Source organism: Lithobates pipiens, unplaced genomic scaffold (genome assembly GCF_037356315.1).
Source record: "Lithobates pipiens isolate NorthernLeopardFrog02 unplaced genomic scaffold, aLitPip1_a1.2 Scaffold_13, whole genome shotgun sequence".
NCBI lineage: Eukaryota > Metazoa > Chordata > Amphibia > Anura > Ranidae > Lithobates > Lithobates pipiens.
Window position 1 is genome coordinate 364,360,983 of NW_027507718.1, and position 27,764 is coordinate 364,388,746.

Below are 27,764 nucleotides of genomic sequence, written 5' to 3' on the forward strand. Positions count from 1 at the left end.
AGACCTGAAACTGGGACAGAGATTTATCTTCCAACAAGACAATGATCCCAAACATACAGCAAAATCTACAAAGGAATGGTTCACAAATAAACGCATCCAGGTGTTAGAATGGCCAAGTCAAAGTCCAGACCTGAATCCAATCGAGAATCTGTGGAAAGAGCTGAAAACGGCTGTTCACAAAACGCTCTCCATCCAACCTCACTGAGCTCGAGCTGTTTTGCAAGGAAGAATGGGCAAGAATTTCAGTCTCTCGATGTGCAAAACTGATAGAGACATATCCCAAGCGACTTGCAGCTGTAATCGCAGCAAAAGGTGGCCCTACAAAGTATTAACGCAAGGGGGCCGAATAATTGTGCACGCCCCAATTTTCATTTTTTTGTTAGTTAAAAAGGTTTCAAAAGTACAATAGATTTCGTTCCACTTCACAATTGTGTCCCACTTGTTGGTGATTCTTCACAAAAAATAAAAATTTAATATCTTTATGTTTGAAGCCTGAAATGTGGGAAAAGGTTGAAAAGTTCAAGGGGGCCGAATACTTTCGCAAGGCACTGAATATGAAAAATAATCACTGACTGTATCAATATCATGAAGTTGGCAATGATAACTGCATGTCAGGGAATGTCATTTCAATGAATGCATTACTAAATACTGTAAGCATTCTGTTCAATGGATCCTATGTTAGATTAAAGTGACTCGGTCATGAGAGAGGTATGGGGGCTGCCACTGTAGGCTTCCTGAGATACTAGATGCTTGCTTGTCTGACTTCTGGATTTTTCAGTCAGAGTCCCAGAAAAAGCATGCTGTAAATGAGTGTCAGAAATACTTATCTCTATACTTCTTCCAGGTCAGCAGCTCAGACTGCACCAAAGTCAAAAGTATCAGGATGAAAGCCAAAGAACTAACAAACATTCTCGAAAGGTGAGTTCAATTATTTAATCTCTCATGACAGCGTTCCCTTAAAAGGCTTACACCAGCCAGGAGAATTTTTAATGGACAAAGTGGAGATGGAAAAGAAACTGTCAGATTTTTATTTGCAGTCTGTGTCCTTATGTAACTAGATTTCCCATCCCTTACTGTCAAGTACAGGGAAAGGTAGGTTTTCTATCCAGTGGGAACATAGACTAACAAAAAAACATTTTCTGTATTAACAGCTGGAATATATTAAAACTTTTGTTAGGTTATTTTTACTGTCTATGCCTTTCTGTCCCAGTGAAAAATGCCTATCCCATCTCTTGCTTCCACAGGGGCAGGACATGTGGTGAAATTTCTCCAACATACTCTGAGACAGAAAAAAAATAAAAAATAAAGTATTTCAAACATGATTTGGCAGGAAACTTCCAGATATCATCCTCAACATTCCCAACTAATCATTAAACTAAAATGAACTAAAACAGGGAAACACAGAACCTAACCAATCAGCCTCTGACTCCAGCTTGTTCAAATAAACTTTCACAATTAAAGCTAGAAGCCGATTGGTTGCCATGCACAAATGCTTCAGATTCTGGCTGCTCCAGTGTTAAGAAATTTCCCTTCATGTTAACAGTTCGCTCAGCTATTTTGCCCAAGTCATTTATTAGTATATATGCACATGATTTACAAGGTTTTGAAGGGCTATCGTTCTCACCTGTCTACGCCTGATTTGTGGCTTTCTGTCATAATACTTCTTTGCAGACTCTGATGACTTCTTTATCGTTAAAGGCACTCCGTATTTAGCAGCTGGTTTGGTGATTTTCTGTGCAGGCGGGGAGGAAGATTGGATGGCTTGTGCTGGAGCTTGTCTTTTGGCTAATTCCACAGAACATAAAATAGGTACATATCAGACATTCAAGTGGCTCAGACTCCAACAAACACAGGGAGGCAGAAAAAAACACTGGTTTAATAAAAAAAAAAAAAAAAAGTTCAGTTATCTTCAACCCTACTTTAATAAATTAAACGTACCTCTACTCTAACAGTCCAGGTCCCTCACAAACATCTTCTCCCCTGGTTCCGGTCCTTGTGGATCTCCATTGGCTGGCTTGGGATGACTTCAGTCCTGCGCATGTACAGGAGTCACGCATCCTGGTACACATGGACCCATTACAGTGATGTAAGCCGAGCTGCACATGAGCAGCTCAGTTTGCATGCTGAAGAATACGGTGAGCTGACAGGTAGGTGTATTGTATTTCAGAAGAGGCATTGCATGTCTCTTCTTCGATAATACCTTGCCTGTTTAAAGTCTGTTCTAGATAAGCCTTCAATTCTGCTGTAACAATACATTACTGTCTATTTGCAAATCAGAATGAGATTACAAGTGTCAAAATAAGACAAAAGGTACACACAAACAAATAAACGCCATGTTAAAAAAAAATAAAAAAAAAATAAATAAAATCGGTCAGTTAAGCCCGGTTCACAGGGCCAAAAATAGGCTGGTTTGGCTGGAACCGGAAAACTTTTGGCCTACAATCCTCATGCTGATGTGGATCCACATGTGGTTAGTGGAAAGGAAGACTCTGGCTTGGGCTGTGTCCAAGATTAGACCCAGGTATTCCAGATAGTGTGAGGGCTAGAGAGGAGAATTTGGAAATTTGATCATCTAGCCTAAGGTTTGAAGAAATTGAATTGTCCTCGAGTAGGAGATCAGCCTAACCCGTGACATAAATGCCCTAGGTTCACAGCAGAGCTGGAAGCATGGCAAGGACTTTCATTACACTCCAGGTATAGAGGATAGGCAGAATGGCAGGGCTAAAATCTGGAAGTGTTGGTGTCCCACATCAAAACGTATGCCAGAAATAACTTTTGCATGAGAGAAGCATTAACAGATCTCACCGATTCCATACAAAATTTTAGTGCATAGAAATCTGTTTATAGAGATTTTAAGTCTAGCATTGGGTGGATACCCTCAATTGGTTGTGAGACTATAAATAGGTTTAGATGGAAAACTAGAAATCAATCTTTTTTTCTGAAGCTAGCCAGTTGGAAAGAAAGGAAGGGGCAATGATAAAAACTATTTTGTACCCATGTGAAATGACAGATTGGACCAAGTGGTCCAGGACATCTCAGATTTAAACTGGTGCCAATGCCAACAGATGTGCTCCTAATCTGAGGAGTGAGGTAGCCCCTTCATGGTGAACAGGATTCCTGGGTAGGCTTGGTGGACTTAGAAGCTCAGCACTTGCAACATAAAGGAAGTGCTTGAGGTTGATCCCTGGGGTGAGCAAAAAGATCCTTTTGATAAGTAGAGCTATAAGATTAGGAGACTTCCTGAAGGAATTTATCAAGAAGTTCCCTGAACAGGTATTCACCATCAAAAAGGCATACAAAGAAGATGCTTCCTCCAAGCAGGTTCTGCAAAGTAAGCTTTTAGTCACCTTGCCCATGTGCACAGAGATAATATACGTTCTAGAATCTAAAGACTTGTGTTCTAGAGCAGGGGTCTCCAAAGGGCTAGTTTACTGTCCTCCAGACTTTATGGGGACTTAACTGCCCAGTGGAATGCCAAGTAGAAACGTCAGTGGGAGTAAAAACTTAGTGTTTGTAGTAAGTAGAAGGAGGAACAGTGTCCTATCATTAGCATTAGTGGGAGGAATTATGCCCCACTGATGGTGTCAGAGGGAGGAATAGTGCCCATCATTGGTGTCAGTGGAAGGAAAAATGCCCCGTTGTTGGTGCCAGTGGAAGGAATGATACCCCGAGGGATGGATAAAGGCAAGCAAAGGGCCGCATTCGACCCACAGGCCCCAGTTTGGAGACCACTAGAGAATATAAATTTTCCAAAGCTATTTTCCAGGTCATCAGTTGCAACTGTTCTAAGAAAGCAGGGTCAACAAAGACAGGTTTCTGGTCTCAGTTTGTTTGTTTTCTCCACGTAAGCAATAATCTGGGGAAACAGACATGGTGGCAATTGCTGGTTACCAGAATGGACCTGCAAAAAGCATATTAAGCTTTAGCAGGGCTTCAAAATGCCCAGCAACAGATTCCTTGAAAGAAGGAAAATCTGCAATAGAAACTTAAAAAAGGTTTATTGAGAACTGAAATGGCAGAATTCACGGAACAGCCTCACAAAGTGCACAATCAAAGTGAACGGTAAAAGTATGTTTTGAATTAGCCAGTCTCTTAGTGCCCATAGGGGCTTGTTTTGGCTGAGGAGAGTAAACTGTTGTGAATGTACAAATGTATATGTAAATCGCTGCGCAAATTGACGGCATTATATAAGTAAGCTAAATAAATAAAGTGGTGTTCGACTCTAAAAACCAAAAGGTTTTACAAGCACTGAAAGTTTTCCAAAGAAATCAGACATAGTGACAGAAAAACCTGCAAAAGGAATATCTGTCATAAGTTTTGATGTGGGAGACCAACACTTCCAGTTTGTTGTCAAACAGACTGCATGGCACATGCTTGGGAGGGAGCTAGAGGAGAGCAACATCATAATGGGACACTGCTACAGAACAAGGTAACAGCCCTAAGCTGTCTGCAGCCTACATTTTTTTTGTCCCAGATTCGTTGAACCTGTGATCTACAATTGATAAGTGAGGGGATCCCCAGTGGGGTACTGACACAATCGCAGTCTAACTGGCTGGGGTTTTGTGTGTACAAGAGCCACTACTATAATCCAGGTGCTGACTGTGTTCCTGAGATGAGCACCTAACACAGGATCCAGTGACCAAAGCAAAAACAGTGGCTGGCCCCACAAAGTGGAATACAGGTACAGTCCTCAAAGTACACACAGAGGGTCCCCGATACAGAAATTGATAGATAGCCCATGGCAATAAGAAGTCAGATCTTGATAGAAGAGAAAGAAATTACTTCATCCAGCAAAGAACAGGTCCATCGTTGAAGGACACTAGCAAAAAACTAGAGTGGGCAGGGTTATATGAATGTGTACTGGGGCAGCCCTAACTAGTCTTTTGCCAGTGTCCAATCACCTGAAGGTATATGTATATAACATATGATCTATGATTACAAGCCTTGTGTCCTGTACTGTACGATTAGGATAAATATATTGATATTATTTGGGTGAAGTGCATTCAGGAATTTTCTGATCAGATAAAGCAAAAATGTTTAAATTTTTTTTGCCCAGATTAATTATATAAAACACTGAGATTGCAGACTATATAAAACAAAAAGTTATTACATGTCCCAAATCATTTTGCTATTGGTCTAGTATTATTACCCCAATCTAGCAAGCTTTCAATTTTGTCTCCTACATGATCCTGTAGTATGTTTATTGGGTGCTCGTAAATTTTTAGCCCATTACTGGATATTATCCCAGATACCCACTAGGAGTCAGTGGATTGAGCTGGTTAACCCGAGAGGAAAAAAAAAAGAGCTTACATACAAACACAGGAATGTACCTAATTTTTTTATAAAAAAGTGTGCCGCCTTGACTGGACTCGCCGGGTCTTGTACCCCATCAGCTGGTTAAAGACAGACTTAGGCAAGGGATGTCATAAGCAAGCATAAGTTAAAAAGTAATGAGTACTTTGGGTGGCATTGTCTATATGGTCACGATTGGGTCACAATTATTAGGACTGGTTTTATAGAGTTGTGTTGTTTCTTTTTATTCTTATTCTATACACGGTTACAATACTGCGTCTCTGTCTGCAAAGGAAGCATACAATGCCTTGCGAAAGTATTCGGCCCCCTTGAACTTTTCAACCTTTTGCCACATTTCAGGCTTCAAACATAAAGATATAAAATTTTTATTTTTTGTGAAGAATCACCAACAAGTGGGACACAATTGTGAAGTGGAACGAAATCTTATGGATTTTTGAAACTTTTTTAACTAATAAAAAATATGAAAAGTGGGGCGTGCAAAATGATTCGGCCCCCTTGCGTTAATACTTTGTAGAGCCACCTTTTGCTGCGATTACAGCTGCAAGTCGCTTGGGGTATGTCTCTATCAGTTTTGCACATCGAGAGACTGAAATTCTTGCCCATTCTTCCTTGCAAAACAGCTCGAGCTCAGTGAGGTTGGATGGAGAGCGTTTGTGAACAGCCGTTTTCAGCTCTTTCCACAGATTCTCGACTGGATTCAGGTCTGGACTTTGAATTGGCCATTCTAACACCTGGATACGTTTATTTGTGAACCATTCCTTTGTAGATTTTGCTGTATGTTTGGGATCATTGTCTTGTTGGAAGATAAATCTCCGTCCCAGTTTCAAGTCTTTTGCAGACTGCAACAGGTTTTCATCCAGAATGGTCCTGTATTTGGCTGCATCCATCTTCCCCTCAATTTTAACCATCTTCCCTGTCCCTGCTGAAGAAAAGCAGGCCCAAACCATGATGCTGCCACCACCATGTTTGACAGTGGGGATGGTGTGTTGAGGGTGATGAGCTGTGTTGCTTTTACGCCAAACATATCGTTTTGCATTGTGGGCAAAAAGTTCGATTTTGGTTTCATCTGACCAGAGCACCTGCTTCCACATGTTTGGCGTGTCTCCCAGGTGGCTTGTGGCAAACTTTAGACGAGACTTTTTATGGATATCTTTGAGAAATGGCTTTCTTCTTGCCACTCTTCCATAAAGGCCAGATTTGTGCAGTGTACGACTGATTGTTGTCCTATGGACAGACTCTCCCACCTCAGCTGTAGTTCTCTGCAGATCATCCAGAGTGATCATGGGCCTCTTGGCTGCATCTCTGATCAGTCTTCTTGTCTGAGCTGAAAGTTTAGAGGGACGGCCAGGTCTTGGTAGATTTGCAGTGGTCCGATACTCCTTCCATTTCAAAATGATCGCTTGCACAGTGCTGCTTGGGATGTTTAAAGCTTGGGAAATCTTTTTGTATCCAAATCTGGTTTTAAACTAGTCCACAACAGTATTACAGACCTGCCTGGTGTGTTCCTTGGTCTTCATGATGCTCTCTGCGCTTTCAACAGAACCCTGAGACTATCACAGAGCAGGTGCATTTATACAGAGACTTGATTACACACAGGTGGATTCTATTTATCACCATCAGTCATTTAGGACAACATTGGATCATTCAGAGATCCTCGCTGAACTTCTGGAGTGAGTTTGCTGCACTGAAAGTAAAGGGGCCGAATAATTTTGCACGCACCACTTTTCAGTTTTTTATTTGCTAAAAAAAGTTTCAATTAACCAATAGATTTCGTTCCACTTCACAATTGTGTCCCACTTGTTGGTGATTCTTCACAAAAAATTAAAATTAAAATGTTATATCTTTATGTTTGAAGCCTGAAATGTGGCAAAAGGTTGAAAAGTTCAAGGGGGCCGAATACTTTCGCAAGGCACTGTATATGTCATTACTTTACATGATAGTACGTCTTTCAACTTTTCTTGATGTTGTATATATTTCAACCCTTTATACATTAGCATTTCATAGCAGGATTTAGATGTTTTTCATGGACCACGTCAATTAGGACAACAGGTTTTAAGCTTATGTCAACAGCACCTGATTGACTTCAGTTGGAAATGCTTCTGCGATCATTCAGGATACACCAACATGTATATCTGAACTGCAGCTGCCTCCTACTGGACTACATTTGACCTGCTTACCATAAGCGAATTTAGGAGCGTAAAACCAGTCTGACGTAAAAAAAAATAAAAACCAGATGACACAGGCCATAAATGTGCCATGTCTGCCAGGTAGAAAAACACATAACATTTTAAGCAGCTGAGTGTCCTGGAACTGCCAGACCCTGGAGCATTCAGCATGCAGATTTAAACCCAATCCATAGCACACCTCCTCCTCACCCTTCTACTGCTTAGAAAGGTTCCGTACCTGGAACTGAACCATGCAGAAGGTGCCAGAACATGCATATGAACTGCCCCAAGTACCCAAATATGACATATACTTTCCGACAGGAGGCAGTAAGCAAGTATAGTCTTCTTATGGGATGTAGTACCTGAATGGAAAGCAATGGGGGATTGCTTGTTGATATTGCTGCAACTCAAGCTAAAAGTTTTGCTTTCTAGCCAAATATGTAGCTTCCATAATATAACAAATATTTTTAGCACCCTGAATGCATTTATCTTTCAATATCCTACTTTTTTGGCTTGCAAATCTCAATGCAGGGGTCCAACATTTTCCAGAGCTAGTGAGTGTAATGCCGTGTACACGACCGGACTTTCCGGCAGACTGGGTCCAACGGTCTTCCTGACAGACTTTTCAGCAGATTTCCGATTGACTTCCGGACGAACGGACTTGGCCACACACGAACGGACTAAGTCTGTTCAAAAGTCCATTTGTTTTGAACGTGATGGCGCAAGACGGGACTAAAAAAGGAAGTTCATTAACCAGTAGCTTCCTCTCTTCTGCCCTGCCACATATAGTTCTACAGTTGCTGTTTACCGTCATCACTGAACATGAAAGCAAAAGAAAAATCACAAACTTTGGGTTGTCACCAGAACAGAGAAAATCTTCCAATAGGGACGCTAGTTCTGGTGACCCCAATGACAGTCCAGGACTCACTTACTTGTGGGGGGGGGGGGGGGGATACCTCTCACTTTCTGTTGTGGCTTTGGGACTGGGAAATTAGTTCTACTTTTACTATCCATTTTTTTGAGGATGTACTTTATCCTAATTTCTAAGCCCCTGTACACACGGCCAGACATTTCCGACGGAAAAGGTCCAATCGGAGCATGTTGTCAGATAATCCGACCGTGTGTGGGCTTCATCAGACTTTTTCCGTCGGAATGTCCGACCAACAAAGTTTGAGAGCTGGATATAAAAAATTTCCGACAACATGATCTGATCAGACTTTGTCCGATCGTTTGTAGAGAATTCCGATTGGACAAAGTGCCACGCATGCTCAGATCAAATTCCTAGACCAAAGCTATTGGATACTAGCCTGAACGTAGTCCCATCGTAACTAAAAAAAAAACGTCATCACGTTACTATTGATCGGAATTTCCGACAACTTTGTCCGACCGAATTTTGTTGTCAGAATGTCTGACCGTGTGTACAAGGGCTAACTTGTATTAATACAATATTTGTGCTGACAAGTCTCCTTTATTGTACACTTCACATTACAGTATAGTAAATTGAAAGCAAGTAATATTAATGACTTACCAGCTTTGTCATGACCTGCAGGTTTAGGTTGGTTCAGAACTGCTCCCATGCCAAATTCTTCAACAAAAAGCTGATAAATTAAAATATCAATCATCACATGGTCAATTATTAAAACGATAACACAACTGATAATGCATACATAATAAAACACATTTACTGTAAATCTTTATGAATACCATCATAGCGTCAGGCTTTTTTGCATCTTCCAAAGCAAAATAAAAAAGGTAATATCTGATATTACCCAATGATATAAGCACGAAAATGAAAAAAGATTGACAGAAATATTTATATATTTGTGTTAAAGTGGTTGTAAAACCTCAGAAATTAAATATATAAACAAAACATAGCCCACTATAGTGTGTACTAGTCTCCTTTAAGAGCACTAAATGTCATTTCTATCTGCTGCTTCTTTCCTCTACTATCAGAATGAATCACTTCTGACAAGTTTTCCGGCCACCAAGAGAAAAAAAAAAAAGGAGACGGGGAGAGAGCATCAGCCGATTGATCGTCTCAGCTCTGTTCCTGTGTGCTGGGTGAAGGGGGATGTATCTCTTCAATCCAATCAGCTTAGACCTCTCCTCACTGAGCTATGCAGACTATAAATTAAAAGAAGTATAGCCAAAGCTTGTTTGGCTGGACTTCTCCTGTGCATCACAGGAGTGTAATTCGTTTTGCACTCCTGTGACAAGTTGGGCTGAAGTCCACTCTCTGCTGATGTCACAGAAGTTGGTCCCAGCGAGCCGCTGAGAGACTGAGCTGGCCACCGTCACACTCATTCCACAGCTCAGCGCTCCAATAAGTAAGGAGGGGGCAGAGCAGAGAGCTGTGACTGACAGTCAGCAGTTCTCTGCTCGGGGACCTGTCAGAACTGAGTGAGCAGCGCTGTTCAATCGCTCGGTTCTCAGTGTAGAGGTGCTGGGGGATAGATGCGGCATTAGACCCATGCTGCATCCACCTAGGTAAGTATTAATCTAAAAAAAGCCCAAACCCATACTCTTAAGCTCTCTGCCCATTTTTTTCTGAACTCTCACACTAGCATAAAAAAAAATGCTGTTAGAATGGCTGTAGAGAAGAGGAGACTGTAGATAGACAAGTAAAACCTATGCAGGATCATTTGTTTAATCTGTGTATCACCTGAGGCAAGTCACTGGGTAGATGTAAGGGTTTACAACTACTTTAGAGCACCGACTGTGGAAATGTTAGGATATGCAATGCGCAACATTTTCGAATGTCTGATGGGGCCATTGTATTCAAACTGCAGAAACATAGTAGTTTCTCTTAGGGCACATTAACACTGTGCATTGTGTTAACCCGCTGAGGAATGCTAGGGCAGCCTATTCATTTTAAATGGGCCGTCAACGCACCTCAAAGTACTAAAAATCTATTCTGCACAATTTTTAGCAATACGACATGCCACCCTACACAGAGTATCGACATCTGTGCACTGCACTATAGCACAAATACGTTTTTCTCTACTAGATAAGAGCCTTGGCATGCTTTTAGGAGTTAATGGCACCACACCACAACATATATACAACTTACTGCAGTAAAGGCCTAAAGCTGGCCATAGTTGGATCGAAAAATGGCCAGTTTAGAGGGACCAGTCCAATAAGAATCCATCTGTGGCCATTCCTGCTCAAGAGAAGTTGACCTAATGATTGGCTTCTCTCAAGATGGAAAGGTTGGAAAATGTTCCTTTGACTGACAATATAGCACTGATCAGTGTATACTGACAGCAGAGGAATCCCTGGTGTTATAATACACAGCACAGAGTGGAGGACTCCTCCAGCCACCTTACTTGTGTGGATGAGGGAAAGTTTTTTTTTTTTTAAGTAAATGAATAAATAAAAACAACCCATCTATGGCAAGCTCTGATGGGCAAAATGGGAGATATGATTTTTATTTATTTTTTTCTTGCTATAGCAAGGTTATGTATGCAGGTTGTTCCTCCCAGCCCATGACTGGACAGTGAAAGAAGAAGTAGTAGTAGGCTGAGGAGTTTGTTTCTGTGTCATTGTGTTCTCTCCTTCTGTCAGTATGTTACTTGTTTGCACATGGGTACTGCAGTACAACAGACTGCCTGATTTGCTGCTTTTTTCCCTTCTTAGTCTAAAGCCTGGTACACATTATCAGCCTTTTTTGTTCAACTCAGATGTTAGTACAGCAATCTCCCCCGCTGAGCTATTGTGTTTTAACAGGGGGACAGCCCCCTGCCAAAACACACCAGTCAGCAAGCTCAGCCATTGGCCGAGAACACTAATCGCATGCCGATCAGCAAAAAATTCAGTCATGCCCCTTCTATAGAAGCCAGACGTTCAGCCGGCTTCTGAGACCAGATGCCAACTCACGTGCCAACTGTAAGTCGGTTTCTATTGAACCACCCGATATTTGGCCCATGTGTATGGCTCTTGAGCCATGCTGTGCAGGAGTGGTAAAAAATAAGGTAATTATACTGATTGCATTAAAAAACTATTAATAAACACAGGCTTTTGTGAATTTGTGTATTTTATGCCTGCCTCAAGTTCAGCTTTAAAAAGGACTATAGTTGTAGTCACATAACTCAGATTTACCTGTGGAGGCAGAAACTTTTCAATACGCTTAAATATAAAAGGCTTCTCCAATATGGAGTTGACAGATGGACGATCCCTGGGATTTCTTTTAAAAAGTAAAGAAAGCAGATTGCGGAGGTCATAGGAGTAATGCATTGACACTGGTGGATATGAGCCCCGAATGATCTTCAGCACCAGGTTCTTCATATTGCCGGCTTCAAACTGAAATGGAAAACTTATTTAGAAAATGTACAATTGATCTGTATCCAGAGGAGTAGCTTTTTAATATTATAATACTTTAAACTAACTGGAAACAATTTAAAAGAATGTACAGCATAGGTCTTTAACTGGGCATAGTTACTCCATTGTTCACATTTAATAGGTCAAAATGCTGCAAAAAAAAAAAACGTATAAGAAGGTTTTTTCTAGACCCGCAAAATGAAGATTTGCCTTACGTATGAATTGCAATGTTACAAACGATTTATTTTCCCCTTGAATAAAAAGAGAAAAATTATGCAGATCTATATATTGAACCACAAATAAAACCCAATACTTGATCCAACAATCTGACCCCGATATGATCCTGGCCAGCTGCTCTTTATTCTGCTCATGAGTGCCCTTGCACCAATTACTCCCATTTGTAGCCATACTAATTGAAGCTTCCAGTATGACTCCCCCAAGAGAAGCCAATTGAGACCATGTCAGGAGAAAGATTGCGGGATCCAGGAGACAAGTAGAATGCCAGGTTGACTGTACTCGGGGGGCTGGTGGAGGAACGTTTTTAAACCCCACCTTTGGGAAACTTTAAAATGATCTCTTGCAGTAGGGCCATGCCTAAACTGCAATAGGTAATTGCTCATTTAGGTCTAGAGAACAGAGAAAACGATAAGGTCTTACTTGATCCTCCACGTTGCTAGAATGTTCGCCCCAGCTTCTTCTCCCCCATGCATTGACTGTCTAAAGTCCTTAAGTCATCATCCATTTATGCAATGATGATGATGAATTACAGTCCTCTTGAGCATGGGGGGAGCGCCATTTGCCAGGGGAGTGGAGTAATTAAAAGTGCTTCTCTTTTCCCCTATATAAAATGAGCAGTAAAGCCTTGCAGTGCAGGCGTAGCCCCACTACAAGGGATAATTTTAAAGTTCTGGAGTACACAGGGGGTGGGGTTCTAGAAGGATGTCCATGGACGACTTTGCTATAGCCATCTTTTGGCTACTATAGCGCAGTCGGCAAGTGGTTAAAAAAAACATTTTCTGGAAACTCCAGCACCGAAACATTCTACCTTGCCCTTTTTGTTCATGGGGAGGCGAGGAGCAGTATGCTATATTTAACCCTGTCTGTACCATGTTAGCAGCTCTCAGCTCATCAGTTGGAGAACTAGATTTGAACACTGTTCTAACCGAGTAAGAAAACGTATAAGCTCCATTGTATACGAATGAGAGGAAGCCCACCCTGCCCTCAACTTTTTTATTGAGTCAAACTCACACTGGATATTATACATACATACACAAAAACGTTAATGGCATCCCAGTCTTAGTCCACAGGGTTTAATATGGAGTTGTCCCTCAATTTTCAGCTATACCAGCTTCTAATCTTCTGAGAAGGCTGTCCACAAGGTTTAGGAGTATGTCTATGGGAATGTTTGACTGTTCTTCCAGAAACTCATGTGTGAAGTCAGGCACTGATATGGAAGAGAAGGCCTTGCTCAGTCTCTGTTCCAATTCATCCAAAAGGTGTTCTATCCGGTTGAGGTCAGGACTCTGTGCAGGCTAGTCAAGTTCCTCAACCCCAAACATGCTCAACCATGTCTTTATGGACCTTACTTTGTAAACTGGTGCACAGTCATGTTGGAACAGAAAAGGGCTTTCCCCAAACTGTTACCACAAAGTTGGGAACATGAAATTGTCAAAAATGTCTTGGTATGCTGACACCTCAAGAGTTCCCTTCACTGGGACTAAGGAGCCAAGCCCAACCCCTGGAAAACAACCCTACACCATAATCCCCCCTCCAGTGGACCAGTGCACAAAGCAAGGTCCATAAAACACATGGATGAGCAAGTTTGGGGCCTAGGAACTTGACTGGCCTGCACAGAGTGCTGGCCTCAACCCGAAAGAACACCTTTGGGATGAATTAGAGCAGAGACTGCGAGCCAGGCCTTCTCGTCCATATCAGTGCCTGACCTCACAAATGCGCTTCTGGAAGAATGGTCAAACATTCCCATAGACACACTTCTAAACCTTATGGCCAGCCTTCCCAGAAGAGTTGAAGCTGTTATAGCTGCAATGGGTGGGCCAACTCAATATTGAACCCTACAGACCATGACTGGGATGCCATTAAAGTATATGTGCGTGCAAAGGCAGGCGTGCCAATACTTTTGGTAGTATAGTGTGTGTGTGTTATATTTGTATACTGTGCATACAGGTATGCCGTATGCACAGTATACAGTCACATTAGGTTTGTTGAAATAGCAAATCTGATGTGTCTATCCAAAGACTGGTACTCATGAAAGATATAAACCTGCACTTTATTAGGAGCTTTTAAGTGACCGTGTAATCTCTATAACATTATAAAAAATAAAATAAATATTGGACCTTTACATGAAAATCAGAGAGTTACAGCAGTGTCTGGTTCTGCTCAAGGATATAGAAGACACATTTGATTCATTTGAATCCACTCACCGCATGTTTGAGAGTGCACATTTCATAAAGGACACAGCCCAAAGCCCAAATGTCACTGCATGAGAAAACCACAATGAATAAAGTGTAAACACAAAGACAAACGGACATCATAACAAATGGAAACACCATTCCAGCAAGATCAGGTGATAAAATGTAAATTATGGTACTTTAATCTCTAAACACAAATGCTTATTAAGGGCACATTTTTGTTTTTGCAAAAGTAAAATTTTAATTTACAGTCCAAACTTTCCCCCACCCAATTTTAAATAGAGCAGGATACAGTTAAAAACAATTTTAAGTTGCTTTGAATGTGCTAACTATTCATTACAATGGGCAGGGAGCGATCCCAATCCGCCCCAAAGATGCTGCTTGCAGGACTTTTCATAATGACCCACAAGTGCACCGCCCGGTAGTGTATAAGTCACACAGCAGAATGGGAGGTGATTTTCAGGCGCTTAGCAGAGACTGTTTCCAGCGCTAAAGCGCCTGAAAACTGCCCCAGTGTGAAAGAGGTCTTATAAAAGGAGTGACAGGATGACAGCAATGGCCACTGTGGTGCTTGTAGTCACACACCAAGCAGTTACCTGTGGTCAAGTAAGGATATCCAAGCCTGGACACAGTCAGATAAGTCCAGGATCGGACATCTGGCCCTAATCATAGATAACCCTGTGGTGTGTGTCTCCAAGTGAACAGTGATGGTCTGGCATTTTATACAGGCTGAGTGACTGCCACAATTCACATCACATGTCGTTCCAGCTGCAAGGATATGCAGATTTTTACAGCTGGAATGTGGTGTATGTAGGTAAATGTCTGTGAAGGAGACTCTTAGTATTACTTACCTAGTTGGCGTCTGATATTTTTCTTTTACAAACAGTGTATACAGGGTAAATGTATCACAGTTAAATTGTTGGTTAAAGGGGTTGTAAAGCCTCATGTCTTTTAACCTTACTGCATGAAGGTGAAAAAACTTCTGACACTGATCGGCCACCAGCCCCTCCATTTTACTCACTTGAGCCTGTTCGTTCCCTCGGCTGAGACAGGCTTACCTTCTCTGCCCGGGGTTCTCAGCTTTTGATTGGATAGATTGAAAGCAGTACAGCCATTGCCTTCCACTGCTGTCAATCAAATCCAATAACGCGGGCGCCGGGGGCAGAACCTAGTCCAGCATTTGCTGTCTATTCACGCAAATGCTGGACTCGGGAGTTCGCCCGCAAGGTAACCCCAAGGGAGGGCGCATATCCCAGGGAGTTAACTGATGCAAGGAGGAGCCGCGAGTGCCACCGGGGGACCCCAGAAGAGAATGTTCGGGGCCACACTGTGCAAGCTTGTGCTGTGTAATTTTGCCCCCTCCGTATCACCTTAAAAAACCTGGCTGATCGTGCCTAGTTCTGCCCCCCCCCTCTGTAAACTGAGCACGGTATTTCATGGCTGCTGAGCCCTGACACCGTGGTCAGTTTACGTGTCTCCGTCATCCACAGGTCTGCTCTCCTGTGTCTGTGTCCTCCTCCCCCCTCTGCCTGTCAGCTCTGTCCACTCCACGATCCACACCTCCTGTTGCAATCTAATCTATACTATGATCATGCCATCCCATCTGTTATACAACGCTAGTTGTCCCTGTGCGTTATAAAAATAAAAAAAACTCCCAGTGCTCACGTGACTCCTTGGATCTCTCTCCTTGCTGGAGAGAGCCAAGGAGTCACTTGAGCCGCTCCGATATACGGCATAATGGGCTTTTTTTTTCCTTTTTTACAGCACAGGGACACATAGCATTATAGAACGGAGTGTTGCATGATTATAACACTACAATTTCTTTCAATACCAAACTTGTTAAATATAAAAATAGAACAGTACATTACACACCTTTTGTTGTTGTAGGGTCGGTTCTCGCAAATCTCAGGGGATAGGTAGTAAGGAGTCCCTATACAAGTCCGAGCCAGCTCTACGGTGCTGTAGAAACAAAAAAGCAACATCTATAATAAAAAGGTGCCATGCAAACAGTTCTTACCAAGGTACCAAAAAGCTTCTGTACATACCTGCTTAATACTCTGGCTATTCCAAAATCTCCCAATTGTATGGTCCCACTTTTTGTCAAAAATATATTCTAAAATAGACAGACACAGGTAACATACATCTTAGAAACACACAAGTATCACAATCCTGAGAAGCTCAATCAGTTTTCAGTGTTACCTGTGACTTAATATCTCTATGAAGAATTTTCCTATCATGGACATGTTTCAGAGCCAAACATAACTGAACAAACCAGTCCAGGATCTATGAGAAAGAAACCATATCATTACATTGCAAACCACAAAAGTTCTATATTGGAATTTAAAGGTGGATACAAATTCTTGATTAGCATATTGAAGGGGAAAATCAGATCTCTCTACACATGGCTAGAGTTTGAGCTTGAATAACTAAAATGAAGGATATAGACAGACAAAGACACCATTGTTAACCATCTAGAAAAGGGGTATCCAACATCCGGCCCAGGAGAGTTTAGCATGTGACCTGAGGCATGTCTGGAAGAAACCTTTGCCAGAAGAGAAGCCACGGTGGTGAGCATGTATAGAGGGATGCAGGGGTTCTATTTGGCCGGTTATATCCATTTGCCTAGAAGCCACAGCAGCACAGAGAAGGCAAGAAGGAGCACAAGTAAAAGGGATAGCGGAGGTGCCATCTTTGTAAAAGCTCTAGTAACAGCTAAAAGCAGGGATTAAACATAGAGCCAGGCAAGTCAATACCCACGACTCCCCCCCCCATCTCTGTTGCTCCCCCCCCCACAACCTCCCCACACAGTGATACCAGGGTTGCCAGGCACCACTAAATTCAAGGACAGTTTGTAAAAACCATGATTCTTACATCTGTCCCTGTTTGTTACGGGCAGAGATTTTACAAACGGTTACTGAATTTAGGCTAGGTTCACATTACTGTGGGTGGTTGTGGAAATCACAGCTGTTCCAGCACCTGCAACCAAAACACACTGCTCATTACAGACGCGTGGAGCTGCTAGTCATTCTTAAATGGCACCCCCACGCATCTAAAAATGGTGTGCGTTTTCAGTTTTTCAAGTGCCATGAGATTTCCCGGCCCCTGCAGTTCAAAAATGGTGTAGGAACCTTTTTCCTGTCTGAAACGCAGACACAGCAGCCCATTCAAATGAATAGGTTGCCATGCCTGAGCAAATGTGGCCCAAGACAATTCCTCTTCTTCCAATGTGGCCCAGGAAGATGAAAAAAGGTTGGAAAACCATGATCTAGAAGCAAAATTTCCAGACCTGCAATCATTTCCAGCCACCAATTGAAGAGGGTCATGACCGAAGTGGGGCTGTTCTGATTTGCTTTTATTACTCTCCATGAAATAGCAGCTCTTCAACTACAACTGTACTAAAGACTCAAGAGTCTGCAGTTGTATAGAAAATTATAAAAAGCAACTCATTCTTAAAAAAAAAAAAAAAAAAGAAAGAAAGGGAGAGTCAAAACTTTGATTTCTAAAAAGGTTGCACACAGCAGGACTTCTAAGATAAAAATTGACAGAGAATGTTAATTTTCAGCTTTGTGGGTCTTGCAAGGTTTCTGTGGAGAACACTACTGCACTGAACCAGAGTCTATCTGCTACTTCAGCTTTAACATGTCTTGTATCACTTGTCTGCCCCCCCTGTTCCAAAAGGTGAAAAGAGGGAATCAAAACTGTAAAGTGGGAAAGAGTGGCGTCACTGCCTTGCTGTGCAGTGTGGCAGGGGGTATGTAAACTAAATTAAAACTGAACTCCAGCCTTACCTTTATTCTAGGACAGCTCTACAGACTTTTCTCCTTGTAATAACATTGCTAGCTCTGACTTCAGTGCACACTGTACACTTCCCAGCCAACTTTTTCCTGGTTTTCCCTTTCATTCAATGGATTTCAGTTCTTTCAACCATGTAGGATGAGCATCACATGTGGGCATTGCATAGGATAATCTGCATGTAAAAGCAGCCCGCCTAACACTCTTCAAGGTATTTAGAATTTGCATAGCTCCTCCCAAGAACCAATCCACAGGCTGCATTAAATATGAGGGGTTCTTGAGAGAAGTACTAAAGTAGGATGTTATGATGTTTTCATGCAACTATGTACAGCACCCTGACAGCCCCTCCAACCAGCCATGACTTGTCTGCAATGATGCAAGAGGAGCACAGAGACCAAGTGATGACATCACTTGGTCTAAATAGGAGCTACATAATGAAAATGGCAAAGTTGATAATTTCATTAGGTCAGTTATAGGTTGTGATGGTTTACCCGTTTGCACTGTTGGTAATTGGTGGGGGGGGGGGACACTGAATACCTTCGCTGCCATTGTGCTATTGCTGGGTGTCTAGTGTGCCCTGTACCTTTAAGGAGAGGTGGGCTCCCTCTAGGCATCCATGCTCTTAATCTATCCATCTATTCAAATTCAGGAGACTCTCAAAATCATAGAGTTAGTACTGCAGTACACTGGGGTGCCATGATGTGGCTGCTGCAGCTTATGCATGTATTTGCAAATCTGTGCAAACCAATTTTAATGTGAACTGTTAGGCAGGATAATTCAGTTTGTTCCAGGCTGGCATATGAGCTAGGAATTTCAGTTTATTGCTTATTTTTTTTTCCCTCAATCTAATTATATTGTAAAATTATTATACAAACATAAACAAATACTATATATTATATTATATATATACACACACATACATTATATATATATATATATATATATATATAGCATAGTTGTTTCATCCCACAAATTATGGATACCTTTTCACACACGCATCGAAAGGAAAAAAAAAACATTTTATATTGAAACGTTGCCTAGCACGTCCATAGTCCATAATTTTTTCCTTCCCCCCCAGAGCAGGGGACTCAAACTGGCGGCCCTCCAGCTGTTGCGAAACTACAAGTCCTATGAGGCATTGCAAGGTTGACAGGTACAAGCATGACTCCCGCATGCAGAGGCATGATGGGACTTGTAGTTTCGCAACAGCTGGAGGGCCACCAGTTTGAGACCCCTGCCCTAGAGGTTTTTCTAATTTCTTTTTTACCTATACCGCCTCCAGGGGGCCCACATCCGGAGACACCCCTCGTGTGTATCTAGTTTATGTGCTAAAAGCGTCTCCAATCTTTCAATACTATCCATTTCTAAGGCCCATTCGTTGACAGATGGAGACTGTGTTGACTGCCAATGCGGCGGTATAACCAGTCTCGCTGCCATCAACCAATGTCCAAGAAGACTCCTTTTAATGTTTTTGTATGATCCTGGTAGGATAGAGAGAAGGGCAATTTGAGGTGTATTTGGAATTCACTCCCCAGTAACTGTGGTATAAAATTGCATAATCTTTTCCTAGAAGCTAAAGATTTGGGGGCATTCCCACCAGATGTGAAGCAGTGAGCCCTTATCTGCATGGCACCGCCAACATACCATTTTTTTTGCACCATAAGACGCACCTAGGTTTTGGAGGAGGAAAACAAGAAAAAAAATATTCAGAACCAAAATGGTGTCCTAAAATATTATTATGCTACTACTATAGGTGGGTGGTGGAGACACAGTAATACCATCCCCATATCAAATCAGCTCAATTACACTATACCTGGGTGGTGGTGGTGAACACAGCAACCTCCCCCCTCCCCAGATCAGCTCAGGGTGACAGGGCAGACACAAATACCCCTTCAGCCTATTCTATCACAACAGCTCAGGGGACTGGGCAGTGGATACCATGCCAGCCCACATCTCTCACCCCTTTATCACCAGCTCACCTCAGGCAGTGGAGGACACTGCTGCCATTACATTCCACAACCCCCTATGGCTGGCTTGCTTGGTGGCTGGCTGGCTGGATCTCAGCCTCAGATACACCCTGGCAGCAGCTATGAAGGAGGACTGAGGACATAGTTTCAAGCAGCAGCTGCTGGTGGAAGGAGCAGGAAAAAGGACTGGACCAGACCACAGCGCCGGGGGGGGGGGGTTCCAGCTGAAAAAAAAAAAAAAAAAAAACAGCCAGGGCTCTTCCTGCCACAGGATGGTGTCACATCTGGCGGGTGTCAAATGTGCGGAGCGCACCACCATCGCAATGCCACTAACAACCCCCGTGTTTTGGCACCCAGGGCAGACCGCCTCCCCCCGCTCCTACTTGGTATGCCCCTGAGAGGATCCGCCTCGCATCCTGTCCTCACTCCTTCACATAGAAGCAGAGCGCCGATATTGTGATGTGGTGACGGCGACGGGGGGGGAGCAGAGCCTGATCAGTATATGCTATTTTTTTGGGGGGGGGGGGGGGTGCATCTTATGGTGCGAAAAATACGGTATATCTGATTTATCTGGATATATACGCTGGAGTGATAGTGGACTCCAGTACCATCTTGAAAAGAGCTTATAGCTCGTCTCTTGTGCTTTAGTTGGTGGTGTTAGGTTAAATGCCTTCTCCCATTCTTCAGCTTCAAATTTGAACATTGATCTCATTCGGTCATTTATTTATGTATTCCGGGGGGCTCAGGATGGTTTTTAATAATAAACATCTCATATAATGTTGATAAAACATGTTTTGGTTTAGAGTCTTGTATCAAAAGAGTTAAGTCGTGTTAAATCTCTACGCAAGGATTTACTTGAAGGGATAGAAGACCAAAATGACAGTAATTGCCAATATTCCAACATTTGCATAGATGAGGGTCACTGCGTAGGGAATAAGTTTAATAAAGACGGAACTGTTCCCTGGCATAGAATCTGGCTCAATCTATGATGAGACTCTTTGTTCCATATGAGGAAGCTTGTCTGGTTTAATGCCGCCGGGAAGTAGGGGTTACCAAATAAGGGTGTCATAGGTCCTACATACGGGGACAGTTATAACTGTATAGCTGTTTTAGTATTATGTATTCAATAGATGACATGCAAGAGAGGGCATAGTATCTAATAACTCTCGATGAGTATTGCTGGTAGATAGATCTAACCAGGCATACTTGTATTTTAGCCTTTTGAGCATGATTCATTAATAATTTCTTGGTATCATTATCTAATGTCGGGATAGCATTTTTTCCGTACATATTCTTCAATATAGTGATTTCCAGCTCCTTTATCCTCCAAAGATGGTGGTGGAGCCAAGTTATAGAGGGCCAAAAAGTATTCCCTAAAAGTATGTTGAAGGGATTGTGGGTCTGATGCAAGTTCTCCTGATGACTTCTTTATACTTTGTATAAAAGGTCTGGGAGGGGCGCAGGTGCAGTATGCCAGCTAAGGATCTCCCACACTTGTTCTCAAATCTATACCTTCCCACAGCGCATCTTTGTTAATATGAGCTATAGGATGTTTATTGCTTCTTGAATATTTCATTTGCTTGTTAAAGGGGAAGTAAACTCCCCTATCGTTTTCAGCCAAGGAAGCTGCCATCTTTGTCTCTGTTTAATCTTCAACTGTTATGGTGCTGCACATGTGATTCGTTATGACACCAGCCATTGGATGGTTTGATAGTTTGGCTGAGAGCACAGCCAATGTGCAGTTAGCATTCCCGGCATGCCTTTTTTTTTTTAACTGTTTAAATCCATGGGTTTACTTCCACTTTAATGTGAAAATTTTATTTAATTTTATTTAATTAATTATTCAATTATTCCGACTCCTCCCTACTGCTGAACTTAAACTAGCCCACCTTCCCCAGATTTAAAAAAAAAAAAAAAAAGAAAAAAGAAAAAAGGTTCCATGCATTATTTCCCACGGGCTCTGCTGTTTGTGTACATCCCACTAGTGGATCTTCCGTGCGTTGGCTGCACCCGTTCAAACCTATCCCATAGTGTTCTATTGGACCAGCTCCTGCCTTGGGAGAGAATCCCATAGAAACTATAGGAAGCTACTCTGGAGTTTTTGTTTAAATAAAAGGAGCCCAACAAAAACACACACACACACACACACACTAAAAACACTACCTGTAGAAACTAAAATCAGGTAAAAATTAATTAAATGTTACATTCATAGATGGAACAATTCATGATTGCAGGAAAAAAAAAAAAAAAAAAAAACACACACACCACATGTTTCTTAGAGGATCTGAATAGAGTTTTGGTTTGTCAATATTTTTAAATATTTTCAAGCCATTAGTTTGAAGCATTAACTGGTATACCTGATCTTCTGAGAACAGAATTCCTTTCTGAGTATTGATTCGTTGAAACAAATCCCCTCCTTCACAATAGTCCATCACTATATACAGGCATCCACTCTCTGAAACAAAGGAAGAAGTTTTAACATAATTAGTCTTTCACTGAGAAGACCGGAAATATTATACCAAGTAATAGGATTGCATCATCATCAATCAAGCTGGAAATCTCCATTAGTGCACTACAGTAAAAAATAAAAAACACAAAAACACATTAATGAAGTATGACTCCAGGTCAGATGTGTATCATTTGGCCTCATAAATGTCATGAATGTTTCCACTAGCGTTCCATTAAGAGACTAAATATGCTATAGAAAGTCCTAAGGCACAAAAAACATTTCTGCACAGAGCTGAATGCAGATCGATTCTCCTTGAATAACCTCAAGTACAACAAAAAAGCAACAGAGAATATATTTGGTAGTGACCATTGCCTTTTGTGTTTCATTGCTGGAAGATGCAGAGGTCAGCATTTCGGCCATTCAGAGAATAATTTAAGGTTTCAGATTTCAAAATAAAAAAAAAGGATGAAGGGTTGGAGGTTGACCATTAAAAACAACTATCAAAACAGAAAAGTTGTAATGTAAACTTAATACACTTCTCATTTTTATGAAACACTAAATCAAAGTACACAGGCTCAGCAAAATATGGACCTAAGAATAGGAACTTCATAAATTTGTTTATATACCTCCTAAACCCAACTCCAGGGAAAACAAAATATTTTCTTGTGCTCATCTCCCACCCCTCCAAGAAGTTCCAAGGTGTTGATTGCTAGTCTGGATCCCTCCAGCGTCCCTGAGTGGAGCTCAGGCCCAGGACACCTCCCAACCCAGACAGGTTGGCATCGGTGATCACTGTCCAATACAAGAGGAGAAAGGATTCGCCCTGCTGAAGAGCTGGAAAGCGAAGCCACCATACAAAAAGGACCCCCTGGTGTTCTGGCTTAGCCAAATCGGATTGTCCAGAGACCCATACATTTGTCCCATTTCACCAGGATCTCCTTTTGCAGGGGTCTCTTATGAAATTGCACAAACAGGACCGCCTTGAAGATAGAGACCATCAGGCAAGTCCCACCTGCTGGACAGCAGTAGATGAATCGCAGCATGCAATTTGTGTCATTTGTCCAGGGGGAAGAAACACTCTAGCCACATTGGAATCCAGAGTCAAGCCCAGATAATCAAATTTTCTGGCTGGAATCAGAGCAGACTTCTGGTAGTTTAGAAGCCAACTGAATTCTGACAAGAGTCTAAATAGTGAAATCCAGGTCGCCCAGTAGGGTAGCAGAAGACTCCACTCACAGAAAGAGCTCATCCAGGTAGCCCAGAACTGCAATCCCCTGCTGATGTAGCAGCGCCACAACCGGGGCCAACACTTCTGTGAAGACCCGCAGGAGCAGAGGTGAGACCAAAAGGTTAACGCCATGAGCCGATAGTGCTCCTCTCCCACAGTAAAACAAAAGAATAGCTGGTATTTGACACATATTGGAATGTGCAAGTAAGCATCCTTGATGTCGCTAGAAGCAAGGGTCCCTGATGAAGGGATGCCACCACAGTGCGAAGGGACTCCCTTCTGAACTTCTGGACCCACACAAAGCAGTTCAGGGCCTTGAGGTCCAGAATTGTGACCTGTTTCTTTGGGACTGTGAACAGATTTAAATATAACCCCCGAAAACGCTCAACGCTGGAACCAGGACAATCACTCCCTGAAGCAACAGGTCTTGCAAGCAGCCTGGAGACAGACGCACATTGGAAGGGAAAAAATCTTTTTCAGGGCAAGACCGGAACTTTAATCTTGTAACTGGACAGAAATCACTTTGTGGACCCACTTGTCGCTTATAAAAGGAGGTCCACGGGCCTGGAAGCCAGCAAAGACATCCCCCCATCCCAGACACGGGTGAGGGCATACCTTCATACTGAAGAGGCCTTGTTAACGGGTCTAGAAAAAAACGCTTTCGATTTGCCAGACCAGGGTCCACTTGGAACCTCCCGAGGAGGGCTTGAAGGACTTTGAAACCTTGTTATTGGACCCTGAGGGACGAAAAAAAAAAGTGTGCCATGAAGGAAGGGCCAGGTCTGCAACGAGTCTCCTTCCCCTTTTTATAGGCTGTGGGAGAAAGGTACTCTTCAACCCATGACACCCTTAATGATGTCATCCAGGGTAGTCCCAAACAGATGATCGCCTTGAAAGGGTAAATCAGTCAGAGCTTTTTTGTTTTAGAAGTCTGGCCTGCAGAACAACACTTAAGCCACAATATACGCCTAAACACAACTGCTGAAACAGACAGCTTAGAGATCAAGGGAGCTGTGTCCAAGGAGGCATCGCAGACAAACTGCAGCCCCTAACCACTGGATCTAGAAATCCAGCCCATAGCCCAGTCAAGCATTTGATTGTCCTTAATATAAAAATAAAAATTGCCAGGACCAGAGATCACAGCAGGGAACTAGGTCCTTACTAGGCAGATAAAAAAAAAACTGAAGGCCTATAGCAGAGAGGGTAGTATACCACCTAGGACTGCCCATAGGCTTAGCCAAGTCTTTTTTCTGCCTAGTGTCCCACTCCTGTAGGGGGGGCGGTATAATCCTATGGTTCTGAATAAGGAAGCGCTGTGTCTGTCAATGAACGGAAGAGAATTTTTTTTTCCCATACACTACATGTGGCATATGCATAGTGTAATGTACACCCACAATTTATTCTCATAATCTGTAAGACGCAGAGAATGGAGTTTAATGCCAGAAGGATACAACTTCAGTATGCATGTGCAGGAGTTGCATCAGAATTGGCTGCCCAACAGCAAGGCAGGGTGGTGCCAGATGTTAGAGATGACTGGCTGTATCCCCCGGACACAGCCAGTGACAGATAGCTGTAAACGGCCAATCACAGCGTGATCGGCGTGCCCAATGAGAGATGATCTCATATGTAAAACATATGAGATCATCTCTCATCGCCAGCTCTCCCTCCTCACACAGACAGCGTGTGAGGAGGGAGAGATGAACCGCTGCAGAGATGCAGCGGTCAGTGTAAAAAATAAATAAAAATACAGTGCCCATCTGCCCCCACTGCCACCTGTCATCAGTGCCATCTGTCCCATATCAGTGTCACGGGTCATCAGTGCCACATATTAGTGCCATCAGTGCCACCTGTCAGTGTCACGTATTAGTGCCATCTGTCATCAGTGCCATGTATTAGTGCCATCTGTCATCAGTGCCATCTGTCATCAGTGCCACATATTAGTGCCATCTGTGAGTGTCACGTGCCATCAGTGCCACGTATTAGTGGCAGCTGCCATCAGTGCCACGTGTCATTGTCCTGGTGCTCCAGGGCCTTCAAAAGTGTAATAGGTAGTCAACAATTTAGATGTGTAATTTATGCTCTTAGAACATGTGATGGCGCTCCCTGCATGTTGGGCCTCTCTATGTGCCGCCCTAGGATTGACTAAACACGTGCACACCCCTCCTCATTTTAAATAGGACCTACCCCTTTCTGTCAAGGCTGCACCCCTTCCTTTTTAAGATCCGTCCTGTCATCGCCTCAGGGAGGGGAACAGAGGGACGGCGCATCTTTATTTGGTGGGAGCGGGTAAGGGGATATGTGCGGGGGTGCTTTGAGAGGGGACATATCCTCTCCCCTCCCAAAGCACCCTCCAGCACATAGCCCCCTTAACCCCCCTCCCTCCATGTGTGCATCTGTTATCTGTCGCCTCCCCGATTACTGTGTTCCCCTCCACTGTAAACTATACAGTACACAGACCTCAGACCAGCAGCGCAGCTCTCTCACTGAAGTTGTGTCCCCCCTCTGTGGCTGTGTACACTAGAACATTGGAGCCAAGGAGGAAGAACAGGGGAATGTGTGCAGTTGTCAGTGGGGAGAATGGCGTCGGCTGCTACAGAAAGCAGATCGCAGATTGCGGGACCCCGGACAGATGTCACAGGTGCCTTCGTTAGCGCTCCCCTATCTGGCCAGATAACGGAGCTCAGTGCCAGAACTTGTTGTGGCACTGAGCTCAGACATTCAGCTGTGCAGCCTTGTGTAAGAGAGGAAGGGGGAGGGTGCTTTTATGCATGCGGGGGGGGGGGGGGGGGCAGTTTTTTTTGCTGCTCTGCCGCAAAGTGCCGCCCTTGTTGGCCTAGGCCGAAACACAGCACTGCACTCCGGTCAGCCATTGGCCAAGTGCTGATCTGGAGCCGGTCAGCAGACCCTTTTCGGTCTTGACCCTTTGACAGAAACTGGCCGAGCGGCCCGTTCGCTGTACACGCAGGCTGAAAGTCAGCCAGTTTCTATTGAACCAGTTGATCCCACCTGACATTTAGCCCATGTCTACTAGGCTTTAGAAGTCTTCACAGAAAAAAAAAAAAAAAAAAGAAGGAGCATGCACAGTACAGGTGTCAATGGCCACACCATAGGATCCGATGCTGCAGAGGGGACACAGGCAAGGAGGCAGCACCTGTGAATGGCAGGATCAACCAGGTTTTATGTTTCAATAGTTTTTATTAAAGGTTTACAATGCATAAAACAAAGGTCTCGGCTTTTCATTATGTAAATACAACATGTTCAGAAAGCAATACAGTTATTATTCTGGTTAACTTGTATGGTACTCCTTAAGTGACTTGTCTAGACCATCATTTCCTTCTAGTGCCTGTTACATTTTGCTAGCTGGGTTATTGATGGCTTCTGCTCTATTGTCAACTTTAATTTATAGCTTCACATTTTATCACTCAACCAGGTTTTTAAATCACTCCACATAAGAAAAAAAAAGTTAGTTGTTATACATGTTGGGTTTACACTTTAAGAGTTACATTTTTGACTGGGTATTCATATTCTTGCACAAGTCAAACAATGACTGATTCTCTGCTAAATGTTCTGCCCGACCACGACAAATGATAAAAGGCAGCAAACAGATAAAGTCTAAAAAGCTGCAAATGCAATTGTTCGCCAACAAATGATACGAAACAGACACAGCAAAAGGACAGTAAATGAGAATTAGAATGACAAAACAAGATAAAAAAAAAAAAAAAGAAGAAGAAGGAGAGAACACACCACACACACACTTTTTTATAATCTCAAACAGGATTTCTTCTTCAATGTGTGTCCGTCCCCAGAACACAAGAAATCTTCTAATAGACAATTATCCATGAAGCTAGTGTCTCTAAGAGGGGCCATCCTCCCTCTCTGGGAGAATCCATTAAATTCCTGTTGGGTCTCTGGGACAGTAAGGGAAAGAAAATATAATATAATATTATATATATATATATGGTTTGTGCAGATGCAATCAGACCTTCAAAGGCTCCCTATATCCAGTAAATCTCCACCCTTTAGTCTCTGTACAACAGCAACCTCTTCTCAGGTAGTGACATATGACAGGAGCCAATACACGTACCATCAGCAAGAAGGAATAGG

At 42.7% G+C, this 27,764-nt stretch overlaps 1 protein-coding gene across 10 annotated transcripts in view; it reads right to left on the minus strand.

Annotated features, from left to right (window-relative positions):
- Positions 1 to 27,764, minus strand: part of NEK1 (NIMA related kinase 1) — a 209,798-nt gene that overhangs the window by 163,386 nt on the left and 18,648 nt on the right. For all 10 annotated transcript variants that reach the window (XM_077477191.1, XM_077477190.1, XM_077477187.1 and 7 more), the window contains exons 3-10: positions 22,341 to 22,438; positions 16,424 to 16,507; positions 16,270 to 16,337; positions 16,097 to 16,183; positions 14,237 to 14,291; positions 11,577 to 11,777; positions 9,007 to 9,076; positions 1,625 to 1,785 (exon numbers count right to left, since the gene is read on the minus strand). In XM_077477191.1, coding sequence (XP_077333317.1) covers positions 1,625 to 1,785; positions 9,007 to 9,076; positions 11,577 to 11,777; positions 14,237 to 14,291; positions 16,097 to 16,183; positions 16,270 to 16,337; positions 16,424 to 16,507; positions 22,341 to 22,438 — 824 coding nt within the window. The remainder of the gene's footprint in view (positions 1 to 1,624; positions 1,786 to 9,006; positions 9,077 to 11,576; positions 11,778 to 14,236; positions 14,292 to 16,096; positions 16,184 to 16,269; positions 16,338 to 16,423; positions 16,508 to 22,340; positions 22,439 to 27,764) is intronic.